The sequence below is a fragment of the Solanum dulcamara genome, chromosome 8 (assembly GCF_947179165.1).
Source record: "Solanum dulcamara chromosome 8, daSolDulc1.2, whole genome shotgun sequence".
NCBI classification, from domain to species: domain Eukaryota; kingdom Viridiplantae; phylum Streptophyta; class Magnoliopsida; order Solanales; family Solanaceae; genus Solanum; species Solanum dulcamara.
The window spans coordinates 68,458,698-68,475,020 of NC_077244.1; the positions used below are offsets into that span (position 1 = coordinate 68,458,698).

Here is a 16,323-nt window from a genome sequence, read left to right on the forward strand (position 1 = left end):
GTATCGGAGCCTAATTTTTGATACTGACCACTAATGTATAAAATTGTCTTGTCTATTCAGGGGTACGGCGGGGGCCTTGTCCCGCCATATGTTAGCGTCACTACTCTTAGAGGTCTATAGACATGTATATGTGTGGGTTGTATGTGTAGGTTTTGTTCAGCTGGGTCTACATGAAATGTTGTAAAGGTTTATATGTATGGAAGCCTTGTCGGCTTACGTGCCCTTCCAAGTTATGATGAAAGAAGCTATATGTGTATGAAAAATGTTATACCCCATTGGGGTTCCAATTTGACTTGACCACAGCTGATAGATATGTATACAGGAATTCAGGTCGGACCCCAGTCGCGGCCTACGGGGTTGGATCGTGACACCTCCCTTTTCAAGGATTCTTTTATTTAGAACCGATCGGTCTATCATGCTTCGTGGAAGTCAGACTCTATCCTTCAGGGACATTCAATAGGAGCATGTTCAACTCTTGGTTGCTTCTTATCTCCCTCTTATGTTAGACAAACTAACATATATTTCAATCTATTTTGGAGAATCCATCTTAGTGCATCATAGTATATTCATTAATCATATTCCACACATCAAAATTATTAGATGGAAACTATATGGTCCCTGGCCATAAATTAATCGAGAGGGAAATTGATCATAATTTATTAGTATGATGCATACAACTATTTTTGTATGTAATATATTATAGTTCAGACCAACACATGGAGTTTTGTTCTCATAAGCAATGGTTCAGCTATTTATCTGAAGCATTTAATTCAAACTAGCTTGAATATTAATCAACATTATCAAGATAAATTGTCTTGATTACATATTCTGAAAGTTGTGCTCTTAACTCAATTATTTTGCACAAACAATTTTGCGAATGTCAAACAGTAGATTTGACAATAAACGCACATGTGATTATCTTATAGATGCATCTATTTATCATATCACATGATAGATGAACGGGCCCATATTCACCTTTTATACTTTCAGAATTTAGTGGATTCAATCTCAACATTAGTTGATCCAATTAACTTATTATGAGAACAAGCAATAAACAAAATTCTTGAAGAATTTTCTAGTTCTTCAATGAAAGATGTGAATATTTAATAGTCACATCTTTCAGATGGCCAAATCGCTCATGTCAATTGTTTGCACTAGTAAACTCCAAGTTTACCATAACATGTGTTATTTTCTTGAGTAAATTTCAGATTTACTACTTCGAGAGTAGTTTTCAGAATTATTTTTCTCAATTACTCTATCTCTTCTAAAGGTGAATCGTGATCTCATCACGATAAAATGCACATCCATATTAATAAGTTTCATTTTTGCACTATCACATTCACTTCAATATTGGATTTATTCAATCCCAATCGATAGGCAATAATCATTAAATGATTGAGATGAAACTCTGTAGCATTATCAAGACAAATAGACTTAATCTAATTATCAGAAAATTGTGTCTGTAATCATATTATTTGTGCCAACAATTTTGCAAACGTCAGGTTGCGAGATGACAATAGGCACACATGAGACCATCTAGAAGAAATATCTATTAGGATCATAAAGTATCTAAACAACTCACTATGTGAATGAATAGGTTCACAAATATTCCATGTATACATTTCAAGAACACAAGGAACTCAATCTCAACTTTGTTGGTGATAGTCTCACAATTAACTTACCTTGATAACAAGCATTACACGAAAATTCACCATTTAAAAGAATCTTTAGGTTCTTTAATGGATGTCCATTTGAATTTTCTATAATTCTTCTCATCATTATCAAAAATCCTCATTCTTAATGATTGAAACACAATCATCTAAGCATATCAAATTATGATATCTTAGTACCTCATTCCACGTTCATGTGCATTATTCAACTACTTGTCTTCTTTCAGACATATTATGCATTGCTACCACATTCAATTTAGAGAATAGATCTATATTTGTAGCATTTATCAAAAGTTCTCATTCTTCATGAGTAGAACACATTATCTAAGCAAATCAAATTATGATAGCTTAGTACCATATTCCACATTCATGTGCATTATTCAATCACTTGTCTTCTTTCAGACATATTATGCACTGCTATCACATTCACATCAAAGAATGGAGCAAATTCAGTGGAATAGGTTTCATGACTTTTCACCAAAACACATTATTTTGCTTTAATTATCATGATTATATCATCACTATGGTGGACGTCTTAGGCCATAAATCGATGGAACTTGAATTCAACATCTTTCATCATGGTGCATCAGAATTTGAATTTAATGTTTTAGCCTCTTGTTATTATCACTTTGTGATTATACGCATAAGAGAATTGAGTCTCAACAAAATATTAAATTTAATTACATTAAAACCAATTATCTCACGTTTTGCTACCAATCAGAACAAGTAAACATAAGACAGAATTGTAAAACAAGTGAGGAAAATAGTTGGTTGCTGCATCATAAAAGCATATCACCTTAATCTCTCGGTATGAATAAGTTTTTGCTCTATAATTGCTTTCGATATCATATTATTCTTTCAAATTCTGATTGAATTATAAGTAAATTAAATATATTTGTTCGTATTAAAATCAAACTATAAATTCTAATGAGGTAAACAAAGTAAAAATATTACCTGATGATGATAAACATATTATGTCTTTTATTTATATGTAAATATCTCTATCACCTCATGCGACCCAATTTTAAAGTTTTGGCAAAAAGATGAGTGCAGTAATTCATACCTGAATCGGACATATTAACTCAACCTTTTAATGAAAAAGATAATATCCAATTGAAGTAGGTATCTCGAGATTCGTGCTAATAACGTGTTATAAAATTATAAATTAAGAAGAAGGAGAAAGTAGAGAGAAGAGAGAAGACTTGTTATTTCTCTTGAAGGAGAGTTAATTACAATGAAGGAAAACTCTTTTATTTATAGAGAAAAACTGACTTAATCTCAAAATAAAATTTCTAACTTTTTTTCCAATAAATTCACATAATAGACATTCATTATAATACAATTATATTTATAACAGTACGTGATTTATTAATTCTGTCTTAGTATTCTTTTCGTCTATTTTTAACTGTCAGTGTTACGCTTCATGGACCCATTATTGAAGTACTTTTTTTTAATTGCATATTACTTTCTTTTATTTTAATTTGTTAGTTTGTTTTGATTTGACATAAGATCTAAAAAAAAAATTGAATTTTATATTCTTAAATTAAAAATATGTAAATATGTCAAAATATTTGAGTTATTGTTTTTAATAAATTTTTTAAAATTCAACATTATTAATTAGTTGGTACAACTTTACAGGTGAAAAACTTTCATGTGACCTGGTCAAACAAACTTCCATTTCATATCTGCCTGTTAGAGTTGTCATTTTCTGCATTTTCTTTCAAATTAGACTGCAAGGGCCGTTTAGTTACTGAATAAGAATTGAGTTATTCATTTATAAAATATTGTATAAATTTTATTATATTTAATAATATTTTTGTGTAAGGTATAAAATTCAACATACATAATATTATGTTTGGTTAGAAAATTACATAATCAATATATGTATAAGTTATCAATTAATTTATGTATTATTTTATGTAGGATAAATACCTGAATAAGTTATATCTGAATAACTAATACCTGAATAAAAATACAAATTGACAACTTTACTCTCACTCTCAATCAAATATACACTACATCTTTTTAGAAATCCTCCCTACACATTTCTTGGAATTTTCTGCAATTTGAATTTTATTGACTTAAATTCTAAATTGGAAAAATTGAATTTTTTATTTTGAGTACACCCATATTTTCTAGAATTTATAAGAATATTCTGCCGGTAACTTTGATCGATTCTGACGCCTACTATAACATCGAAGAAGCCTACATATGTTGTCTCCACCAACTCGAGTCACTGAAAATTGTTATCCACCGATGCATCGGTGAAGCCACAAACCTTCCAGGACTCCTCCAACTGCCAACGTCTCACTAAACTCGAACTTGCACGCATCATGATTTTCCTTTAATTAAGTCAAAAAAATTCAATATTCATTAAAACTTTTTTTTTCAAATTATAGGCATAAGTTGAACTTTGAGTACACTCAAATTTGATGTGGGTTTTGTTTTATTTGATTTGGAGATTAATCTTGTAAAGAATTTCAGATGGGGTTGACTGATTTGTGATATAGATTGGATTTTGGTATTGTTTTTAATTGGAAGAAATATTATTGTGTTCTTGACCTACCTGAAATTATTAAACCCTGCATAACTTAATCCTGTATTACTAAACTCTGCATAAATAAATCCTACATAACTAAATCATGTATTATTAATACATGCATAACTTAATCCTACATTACTAATACGTGCATAACTAATACATGTACTACTAATATATGCACAACTCTACTATTTCAAGTTTTCTTGTATTGAAAAACTCAGGAAATCTTCAATTAATAATGCATCATATCCGTTTGATCACATCTTTTGGAGAAATATGGGGAAAAAATTGAGATAAACTTGAAAATGATGTTTGATCATATAACTTAGCAAATATAATAAGAAATATCTTAAGTTTTTAAATTCTTTAAAAAAAAATAGTATTTGGGCAAATCTAGTATTTGAAAAGTTTTAAATATTTAAAAATTGCCCTAAATTTTTATATTTTATAAAAAAAACATCCATCATTTATTTTATTCCAACTAATATTCATCTACCTCCCCCGAAAAAGTTTGAGTTATAATTTGAGTGACAAGATTGAGAAAAAAGAACAATTTGTTTTTAATAGATTATAATTCCAACTGAAATAGTGACAAGTTTGAGTATGCGAGTAATGTATTACTCTTACCCATATTGTTATTTTGTAGTTGTTGATTATTATCAATTATGTAATAAGGTTATTATTTTATATAACATGTTTATTATAAAATGATAATACAAACTTATGAGTATTTTTAATAATTTTTAGAACTAACATGTATAAATCATATTTTTTGAAATGTTCAAATATTATTAGGAAAATTTATTGCCAAACATATGAGAAACTTCACTCAAAAATAACTTGTCAAAAATATTTAAAAATTTGAGGTCAAACATTAGCTTAGTAAGCTCCCTGCCTTTTAACGATTGAGGTGGAATGTTCGTAGTCCAAACAGATAACTAGATGGATCAAAGTTATTGAGATTTAAACTCTTATAATAATTGAATAAGAAATGGACCTTAGCCTAATCTAATATTTAAAGTTAGTTCAGGAGGTAAGTATTGCCTAAAATCGTTTAAGGAGGTCATGAAATTCACACCACATCATAGGACTCAATAATAATACTCATTCCGTTCATTTTTACTTGTTATATTTGGACTTGACACACATAATAAGAAAATAATAATTGATATGGCTATTTTAATACACAATCTTTATTCATTGGTGTTTAGTATTAAGTCTTGAAAAATGATTTGGAAAATAAATAGTTAATGATAAGAGTAAAGTATGAAAAAAAAATAAAAAAAGTTTATATATTAAAAGAGACAAGTAAATTTAAATAAATTTTTTTTTGAAATAGTCGACAACTAAAAATGAACGGAGAAAGTATTTTTCCCTAAATATCCGTCACATTTACCATCATGTTTTATTTAATTTCGTTAATCATTTCTCCTTAATCTCCTTCAATTAATGGAAAGTGTAGTTATAATAAATGCAATGGTGGGAGTATAGTTAAGATTTGAATTAATTAATATGAAGTTATTAATGGACATGAGTTAATCTACCCATCACTTAGATTTGTATGTTAAATTAGTCAATGTTTACTTCCAAATAATTACTCCTAAGAGTAAATTAGGAAGAATATACTACTAAATTATTATTTTTCTTTTTTAATATGACAAATATTATGAATTATCTATTTTTAGTAAGGGTATCGAATAATTAAGAACGGAGGGAGTATTGTTTTTTTCTTTGAATCCATACTGCATTGGGGTCAGGGATGAACTACGCTCAGAGAATTAACCAAATACTTAATGGGCGTATGAACATAAAAATTGTGAAATTTAAAAGAAAAAACGTACTTTTTCTATCATAATTATGTTACTTTTTTAAAAATTGGTTTTAAAAAATGATACATATTCTTATTTGATAATTATTTAATGACACTATCAATATTTTATTTATGTTGAATCTCACTTAAAATACTTTTTTTATTCTAATTTATATAACATATTTTTTTTATCATATCTTTTTTGATAATTATTTTATAACACTATTAATATTTTACTCATGTTAAGTCTCAGTACACTTAAAATCCACATAAATTTACTTTTTTATATAAAAATCCATTTATCTTAAGAGAAATTTTGAAAAGACTTTTTATATTTTTAAAACTTCGTGCCCATACAAATTACATCACATAAATTAAAACGAAAAGAATAGTGTTTGTTTTCGAGTTGAAAATGATATTTGAAAATTAAGGTTGCACTATTTGATCATAAATGCAAATTGTAGTTGTTTCTTAAATTTTTGTGAAAAATTCAATGTGAAAAATTGTGAAAACATTTTTGTGGAGTTTTTCAAATTCAGAAAAATTTCGAAGTTCAACTTTCGATTGAATTGAAAATTATAACAATATTTTGTTCAAATAGTTTTCCGAAATAAAAATCCAAAAAAAAGAAGTAAAAATTACTCCCCCTGTTTAATTTTTCTTGTCCATGATTTTAAAAATTAGATTTTCACTTTTATTTGTCATTTTTATCGTTTTACGAAAAAGATTTTTTTTTATGTTTTTAACCTTAACATTAATTATTTATTCTCCTAATCATTTTGTAAGACTAATATTAAATATCAAGTAATATAAATGTTATAATAAAATACTACTCCTTCCGTCGCAATTTATGTGGCACTTTTCAGATTTCGAGATTCAAACAAGCTTATTTTTTACCATAAATTTTTCATATATCTTTTAAATATTTTGATTGTCAATTATTGTGACTTATAGTACTTTTCACATAGTTTACAAATATATAAATTTTATTTAATTTTTTTTTAAGATTTCATGCGCAAATTTTCGATCAAACTTATATTGTTTGACTCTTAAAAAAATAAAAAAATGTTACATAAATTGTGAACGAATATGTAAAGTTCAAAATTAACAAGTAAAAGTAAACATGAAAGATAGAGTATCTATGGTCAAGAGATGAAAAGTGTCACGAGATAAAAGAGATATTATTTTTAATGAACATGCAAAGTTAAAAATGAACGAAATTGATCGTGAAAGATAGAATATCTATGGTCAAATGGGAATTTATTGTGTGGACTTATCATTACTAACTAAATTGTATTGTGGGTATGAACTAGGAATAGGTTATTGGTTCAACATTTTGACTATTAATAATAATACAAATGCCATGCGCCATCAACATTCAAATAGTGGGCTACAAAATTAAATTTTTCCAGCCTCATCGCATCATTGGAAAAAATCATAGCACACCTTTAAGGTACGGGGGGGGGGGGGGGGGGTTGTACTACTCAAAGATATTAAAGTCACAACCTTGGGCTGTTCCTAGCTAGGCCAATTAATCCTTAATACTTATTCCAAACTTAAATTTTGAAGCAAAGCCTACATAATCCTTTAGTTTTTTTTTCATCTTTTGTTGTGTCCCAAAATGGAGAATTTTAGATCAAAATCAACAAGAGAAAGAAGGGGAGGTCCAATTAGTATGCAAGATTTAAGGAGTTATAGTACTAATTCACATGTTGCTTCTGGTAATAATGATGATTATAAGGAAGTGAAGATCAAGAGGAGCAAGAGCAAAGTGATTTCATCTTCATCTTTGAAGAATTGGAGTTTTAATGATCCTGAAATGCAGAGGAAGAAAAGGGTAGTTGGATATAAAGCTTATGGTGTGGAAGGTAAGATGAAAGGTTCACTTAGAAAGAGCTTTAAGTGGATCAAGAATACTTGCAACCATGTTGTCCATGGATTATGGTGATCAATTGTAATTTTTGAGTCGAAAGTCTTTTAGAAACAATTGTTGTACCTCCACGAGATAGAAGTGAAGTCTGTGTACAGTCTATCCTTCCTAAACCCCATTTGTGGGATTACACTGAATATGTTGTTGTGGGTTGGTAACTTTCTTAATTGGCTGTTTTTCATTAGTCTTTTCATAATCAAGCATTTAATCTTTTGTTAATAAGAGACAGTTTTTTTTTCTTTCCCTTTTTATGAAGAATGATCTGAGAATCCCCATGATTCAGAAATCTCAGAACTCAGATTGTTGTGATCTTGTAAAATGTAAACATTCATCATCTTAATGTAACAAATTACTATCCTCTTCTAATGTTTTATTACTTAACTTCTCCCACCACCAAAAAAAAAACATTCACAAAAGGAAAGTCTATACATGATACAGTTGATCTAGTGATCAATGAAACAACAATGATCCGTTTGGATTCGCTTATAAGTTGCTGATCATAATTGGAAACAGCTTATAAACCTAAATAAATAAGTTGGGCTACTCAACTTACAGCTTATAAGTTATTTTAAATAAATTAAGTCAAGTAGGCACTTAATATAATATTTAATAAAGTGATTGATTTATAGAATCTTTCAGGTGCAAATTTCAGTAGAAGCAACAATAGAAGGCGATTTTTTTTATTTGTTCAAATCTTAATTGATAGAGTTTTACTGGTGAGAAACAACAGGTTGTCACTCCTTAAATTAATCGAAATATGTACAGTCTAGCGATGAATTTGGTCAGAAAATTAAAAAAATTCGAAAACAAAAAGTAATAATAGTTCGAGTGATATTGGTTTAAGAAGGCTGCCTCTTTCAATTATTAAATGTACAGTACTATAATAAATTATTTGATTGGCAGTCTGTCTTTTGCTCAAAAAGAGTAGAGAACAGAATCAGAAGACAGATATTTTGAGTCCCCACAAAGCATGTGCATCCATTCTATTGGAAGACCACTGAATTCCACGACTTTTGTGGGCGACGCGTTTGACATAATTTTTTTTCATTTTTTAGAGCTCTAATCTAATTAAGGAGAAAGCAATTTCAATCATCTCCACAATACATTAATCTGAAATGTCTGATTAAAAAGAATGATTTCAGTCATCCCACCAATGCGCATGCTGATTCTTCATAACTGTATATATAAGTGCTCGTATGGCCATGGATAATTTCACCTCTCTTTCCAAAAGTTTGTTCCGGAAAATTGTTTGGACAGATAATTATTACAATTTTCCAAATACCATTTTCAACTTAAAAACAAATACGACACAGTACATGATTCTTAACTGAGTACATGACCACACAGAGACCTGATTGGTGTTTAGATAGCTTGAACAAAAGTTTGCTCATGTCCAAAACAAAGTATCTGTAGCATCAAACATCTCGTAGAACATATCATTTATCGGCAATTATACATGGGCCTCTTCATAATTCACAACATAACGTAGACAAGAATAACACGATAGAACAAGAACAGGAGAGATAGAGATGACAAAGAATATGAAAAGTGCCTATAACTGTATGGACAAACATAAACTGGGATCTGAGACTTAGGCTCTGCAACCCCATCATATCGTTGCAGAGTTTTTGGGGTGGCATTTCAGCTTATGGTTCCTGGAAACAACTAATATCAGAACTCGTACTCCCGCCAAGTTGGTGTGTTTTGCTGCGCCAAAATATACAGTAAAGGGGGACAAAGCAGAGGTACTAATGCAGTCCCTCATCATCGAAAGCTTAAATCCTCTATTCCTTTGACGGCAGACTCTAAACTCTTTATGTTTGTGTTTCTTGTAGAAGAGCTGCGCTTGTGATCTGAGGACACAACTGGTGAAGTCCTCTGTGCAGCATTGGATATTTTACGCAGTGATCCTGCATTTGCATCTATTGTCTGAGTGCGGGAGAGGTCAGGTTCACCCCCAGCAATCCCTGGGTCTCGACTGCTAGAGACAACAGGATGCCTTGCTGATCCACTTGAGCGGAAAAAATTAGAACTAGGTACCTGCAAACACAAAATAAGTCAAAGTCTGTTGTGTTTACTGGTAGATACAGATCATAAAACAAAGTAAATTTTGACCATATTCCCTTAAGTATAAGTATGGTAGATCCTTAGTTCTGTACTAAATTCTGTTTCATATTGTGTGCTACCAGGTCTCTCTCAGGTTGGCCATTATATTCAAGAATGCTACCAAATGAATACAAATTACTGTCATGTGCCACGAAGGGCAAGCACAAATATGTAGAAGTATTAGAGGTAAAGGTAACATTAGAAGAGCAAAAGATCAATGCTACCCCTAATTGCAGTCACCATCCATTTCTGTCATATATACATATCTATCAGCGAGAATTTTTAAATGTGTTTGGTATTTCTTCCATCAATCATCCAAATCTACCCTGTACCTCAACAGATAGTTTCGAGGATCATTAATTATGAAAAAACCTTCCTCTGAGTAGATATGTGCAAGTACGCTATGATGGTCCAAAGAAACATGCAGTTGTGAATCCATTGAGATGATCCAAGAATTTTTCTGTTCTGACTTTGCAAGTCCTTGGGAACAGTGTTGCAACAGATAATTCATAAGAATAGGTCCATAAAATATGGTTCTTTGATAAACTCTTTCATTCATCTATGCCTATAGGAACTTTGTGGGTACTCCAAAAGTTGAGCAAAATGAAAGATAGGCCCTAAGCTTTACAAAGTCATCTTCCTTTGCTTCAAAAACCCTCCTGCTCCTTTCCCTGCAAAGAACCCACGTGAAAGCTAGAGGCACAACATTTCATCCTCTAGTTCCTCCACTTCTATCCTTACACATCTATTCTGCATCCTCCTCACCCAAAAGAAAAACCTAGAGAACTAAAAAGAGTTGCAGCCTACCTTTTATTTCTCTTTTTTCTTTTTTTTTTTGGAGAAGGAAGAACTGCAGCTTACTTTCTATAGATCAAATGATTTTGAGGATAACATAAGACACAAAATTGATTCAAGAAATTTGTTATTTTAGAAATTTCACGCTTTATCCCCTCTACTTGGTGAAGTACTCCATAAATTGAAATTGCCACACTAAGTTCAGGAAATTTTTTGTTTATACTTGAGAAACTGCATCTAATTCCTCATGTCGAGGTACTTGACAAATTAAGATTGCAAAAGAATTATGTCCTATATCTGGATAAAGTTAAATGCACTCATCGATTTTGTAATAAGTAAAGTTGCCACAGAATTTATTTGCAAGAGTACTACACTTTTCCAAACACATTCCCAAAAGGAGAAAGGGTAAAACTAATAGGGAGAGAGAGAAGGAGGGAGGGAGGGAGGGAGGAGGAAGAGGACTAACCTCTTTACCCATGGATAAATCATTAGCAACTGTGCCTTTTTGCTTCAATAAGCTTCCAGCATTGAAATTGAGCCCTGTGCTCCTATTACGTGTAAGATTTGATGAAGACCAACCAGTTGGTCGACTTTCTTCAACACCTGCATATTAAGTAGCATGTGTTTATAGCTCCCAGAGATTAAGAAGCTAACAGATTTAGAGGTAATGTACTTTCCTGAACAGGACAGCTGGCATGCCATCCAAAATAAATGATATAATGGACTGATTGAAATTGATTCCAATTTTATCTTTTCATGTATATGTAAGAGATAAGATACATACTACCACTTTATGCCACACCAACTAGCACAGACTGATTACTTTGTCTTCCAGCTCCCTTTTTTTGTTTTGTTTAATCTTTCCTTTTTCTTGTGCGTGTTTGGTGGGGTTGGGGGTGAGGAGGGGATCAAACATACCTGATTTCTTTTCAACATTAGCAAGACCATGTCGCATCCCTGAACTTGGCCCAGCAGTACCACCCTGTCCCAAAATCATCATTTCGTTTTGAAATTTGAGACCAATGACAAACTAATCTATTTAGGTCACTTACAAGAGCACGAGATGGAATATTGGCAGGCTGTGATTGCTGATATTTCAATATGGTCCAGTCAAATACATAATCAAACTGAAAACCTGAAATAGACGAGAAAAAGAAAAAGGAATAAGGGGAAGGAAAACGGAAGACATTCTGGGAACATTGAAATTGAGGAACTGGTTGTAATATGTCTGTACGGATGAAATAGAAAGGCATGGAAAGCAAAAATGATCATACCTTCACGAATGAAAAGGTCACGGAAAATTCTCTTGAGATAAGCATAATCTGGTTTATCATCAAATCTCAGTGATCGACAGTAATGGAAATATGATGCAAACTCTGAAGGATATCCCCGACACAAGGTCTATATAGGAAAATTTGCACTACAATCATTTTGATGAATAACAAACTAAACAGCTAGCATATTTAATTGGAGGAACATAAATTACCTCTATTGAGGTTGAAACTTTCTTCTCACTAATCTTCTCATACTTCTGTTTCTTATTGCCTGCTTTCAGCCCCTGCCAAGGGAGACTACATGTTTTGAAAGCATAATGTAAGATTCCCATGAAAGATAAGAAAAGACACTAAATAAAAGAAAATCTAGGGAGGGAGAAATATTTACCTTCCTCTTAAAAAGTACATTAGAACAAACCCCAATGATTCCAAATCATCCCTTCGACTTTGTTCTATATGGTTCATAGGCGAACAAATGGTTCATAGGCAGCACAGAGTAAACAATCCATATAAACAATTGGGAACGAATTGGTAAAACAGAACAAAAGCTTACCGATGCCGAGGTGAGTGTTCATGCTTGCATATCTAGCAGTTCCTGTCAAATTTTTATTTTCTCTGTATCACATTAAAAATAAAACAAATCATACATCCATGCCCTGGAGGATGATCTCATTGTAAGCTAATTGACTAATAAAGAGTACAATCATCCAATGCGATTAATCCTGATTCAACATACAAATATACTTCTTCACAAGCTCGAAATACAAATGACTAACTGTAATTTACAAAATACAGAAAAATCTCCAGATTCACTGTTAAAGTTTCTGTGAATTGCACAAGCTCTATAAAATAAAGAGATCACTTCCTCTATGGTAAGCATGATGGCAATGCATCATTGATGCCATCAATTCTTTCTATTAGTAACTCCAAGTAGCTTACATAAATTAAATGTATGATGAATGACCAAAATGAAACAGTTGGGAGAGATCAACAAGATCTTGTTCGATATCATTTACTGATATTCTCTCTGTCCCAGTAAAAGGAAGAAAGATATCAGTTTCTTCTCCATATCCGTAAATTTTTCAGTCATTTACGAAGTGGTAAAATATTTCTTGTTTAAACTACCCGATTTTTCGCTTCATTCCTCTTAACTAGCAGTGCCAGGCAAACCAAAAAACAGTTTGATCATATTGAAAGGATAGTCAAAAAAATGACTAAAAGTTAGCAGGGAGAAGGTGTACAATATGAAAATAGTAACAGTAAAAAGGGGTGGATATGATTATTCCCGAACAGAGATTAAGTAAATTAAATTATAGTCATGCATTCTGATACCTTTGTGGAATCATTAAATAGCTTTGGTGACTTATCTTACATCCAATACAGATAAAAATTTGTGTTTCTACTCTTCTTACATCCTGTTAATTCACAAAGAAAACCCCCCACAAAATAAGGAAGCGCCTATACTGACACATGCTGTGGAACTACATGATCAAAACACTAAGTGATTTGTTCTCATCTGTCCAAAAGCCTTGGTGGACAAAGTTTCCTGGTGCTCTGTGCTGATGGGAGGTAGAAAGTACCCTATAGAATTACTCGAGGTGTGCAAGCTTTGCCCACACCAAAATAATTAAAAAAAAAAGGGAGGGGATAGATCATAGGGGTTTAAAGATGATGCAAGCTAAAAGAATTCACTCTTTTCTATTGCTCTATATAGAAAGAGCAATCAGACCGCCAATAGCTAGGAACACAAAGCTCATATAGGCATCTCATAGGCATGAACACCATATTTCAAGGTACGTCATCTTCTTAAACAAAACAAATATCAACCCTATAGTGTTTCAAAGGAGCTTACCTATACGGAATATGCTGATGGGTTGATGAGTCTCTGTACTTCTTAGCCAGCCCAAAATCGATAACATAGACCTATATTAATCAATTGTGGTTATGAATTTAACACATACCATCATGCCTGCAATAGGTGAATTGAGCAGCGAAGTAAGAGCTTTAATCCCAATACCTGATTTGCACGTCTTCCTAATCCCATAAGAAAGTTGTCAGGTTTTATATCTCGATGAAGAAAAGATTTGGCATGAACAAATTCAACCCGATTGATCTGAAAATTGATAAGGGTGAGAAGAGGTCTTTAAATTGTGGAATAAATAAGTGCTACAAAACATCACACGCACCATCTGATCTGCAAGCATGAGAACGGTCTTCAAGGACATCTTCCTACTGCAGAAGTTGAAGAGATCTTCAAGACTAGGTCCCAGTAAATCCATCACAAGGACATTGTAATCTCCTTCAACTCCAAACCATTTTAAATTGGGGACTCCAGCTATCAATATAAAAAGAGAAATCCAACTAATAAGCATTGAGTAGTAAATGAAGGAAGAACAGGCAACATGAAGATGAGAAATTACTTCCTCCTTGTAGTATTTTATACAGCTTTGCTTCGTACAATAGTTGAGGATGCTTTGTTTTCACATTTTCCTGAGTACAAGAAATAAGAAAATCAGCAAATTAATCTTGCAAATTACAAAAAAATAATCATCTATGGTGCAATCGAAGGAAAGTTTACAAATGACTGAGCATTTGCAGAAGAACAATGATATCATGAGTATCAGCAAGACAGGCAAACTTCAGTTTACAAAATCTAATAGCTATCAAGTTTTATATCAAAAATTCCAGAAAGACAAATGTAAGCAGTGAAACTGTTGCAATTTCTTCATAACCACGAAATTTGCTGAGTTAATGCAAATTCACCACTTGGAGTCTCAAATTGTAGGCTAGGTAACAACGGTGAAGACATTAATTCTTCACAAATTTATACATTTCCTCTAACTTGGTTATCATTCATAACTTCACAAAACATCATGAAACCCAGCGCATTCAACCAAACTGTGATTATAGGCCCAAATGATCAAGTGGTCACAACCTTATTGAGTATGAGAGCGTTTCTAATCAAAGCAATCAGAGGGTGGGCACAAGTTTATTTGCTTAATTATGTCTTCAACATGCAGAGGTGTTTATACGGTTTTGGGTCACTCCACTTACTATCTTAAGTTAAGTGGTGCATGCTCAGATTAACATGGTATTAGAAGATCCTAAATTCGAATGTTACAACGACCTTCATCAAAAGAGATTTACAAGTACTTCGCCATGGAAAAGGACAACACTTGCACCTGAGAAGGCATGATAAAACATAACTAAGTGTGTTCTCTTTAAAAGATTAAGCTTAATACTCTCCCCGCAAAAGGTATGGATACGGTCTGCATACATTCTAGCCTCTCCAAACCTCACTTGTGGAATCATACCCGGTATGTAGTTGTTGTTAATCTCCCCACTTCCACCCTAAAAATAATTAGCAACTAAACAAACACAAGGAACACACATCCCCATAATTGTGTTTTAATTGCTAACCAAAACCATCCATCATCAAAAGAATGACTAATTCTCAAGTTTTTTCATAGCAAAACCATATGCTTTAGCAATTAAAAAACATAACTATACTCCAGTAACAAATTTGGACAAAAAAAGGAACAGAATTTCAACTTACCAGTTTAATAGCCACCTCTTCATTAGTTTGAACATTACCACCTTAAAGAACATAAAAACAGATTCCCAATCAAACTAACCCCAAAATAAATGGAAAAAAAAAACTGAAAAGAAAGAAAAACATGAAAGGGTTCATATACCGAGGTAGATCTCCCCAAAAGAACCGCTACCGATTTTCCGGCCAAGCCGGAACTTATTACCAACACGAGGCTCCATCGGAGACTACAAATTAAAAAACTTTGACCCCAAAAATCCTCAAAAATTTTAATCCAACATAGAATGAATATGAATCAAAAAAACTTAAAGATTTCAGCTTTTTGAATTATATTTTTGGGGGATTTTTTGTTCCTTCATGAGTTTGGCCTCAAGAAGGGAAAAATTGAAGCAGCATCAGCTTCAACTATATACTTTATCATCCCATTTTGTATAATTTGGCCGTGATTCTATCTCTTCACCCCATTTTCTTCCTTCTATTATTATAATATATATAATATAAATTTTTTTCTGTCTTTTTGCTTTCGTAATTTCTTCTTGTCCCTACCTACCCCACCCCTCGATGCAATAATACGGCGTCGTACGTAGTGTTGCGAGATCTTCGGGTCTGCTATACCTTAGAACTGTAGATATTTCAATGAGAGTTC

General features: G+C 32.1%; 1 protein-coding gene across 1 annotated transcript; it reads right to left on the reverse strand.

Moving 5' to 3' along the window:
* Nucleotides 1-9,360: 9,360 nt before the first annotated feature.
* LOC129898683 (casein kinase 1-like protein 2) lies at nucleotides 9,361-16,311 on the reverse strand. Its single transcript, XM_055973311.1, has 14 exons — nucleotides 15,823-16,311; nucleotides 15,684-15,724; nucleotides 14,548-14,617; nucleotides 14,314-14,462; nucleotides 14,145-14,240; nucleotides 13,980-14,050; nucleotides 12,681-12,742; nucleotides 12,516-12,579; nucleotides 12,340-12,424; nucleotides 12,128-12,254; nucleotides 11,906-11,988; nucleotides 11,772-11,835; nucleotides 11,320-11,456; nucleotides 9,361-9,992 (listed from the first exon to the last, which is right to left on the reverse strand). Exons 1-14 carry the CDS (start codon nucleotides 15,896-15,898, stop codon nucleotides 9,717-9,719), a joined length of 1,401 nt encoding a protein of 466 aa, XP_055829286.1. The 5' UTR covers nucleotides 15,899-16,311; the 3' UTR covers nucleotides 9,361-9,716.
* Nucleotides 16,312-16,323: the final 12 nt, after the last annotated feature.

What these genes read in the sequence shown, in the direction of transcription:
- LOC129898683 (XM_055973311.1), bottom strand. Translation starts at nt 15,898, where the DNA reads ATGGAGCCTCGTGTTGGTAATAAGTTCCGGCTTGGCCGGAAAATCGGT. An exon ending in TTTTGGGGAGATCTACCTCG is followed by an intron (nt 15,725 to 15,822) that starts GTATATGAACCC and finishes ATGTTCTTTAAG; the next exon opens with GTGGTAATGTTCAAACTAAT. An exon ending in TAAAATACTACAAGGAGGAA is followed by an intron (nt 14,463 to 14,547) that starts GTAATTTCTCAT and finishes TTATATTGATAG; the next exon opens with CTGGAGTCCCCAATTTAAAA.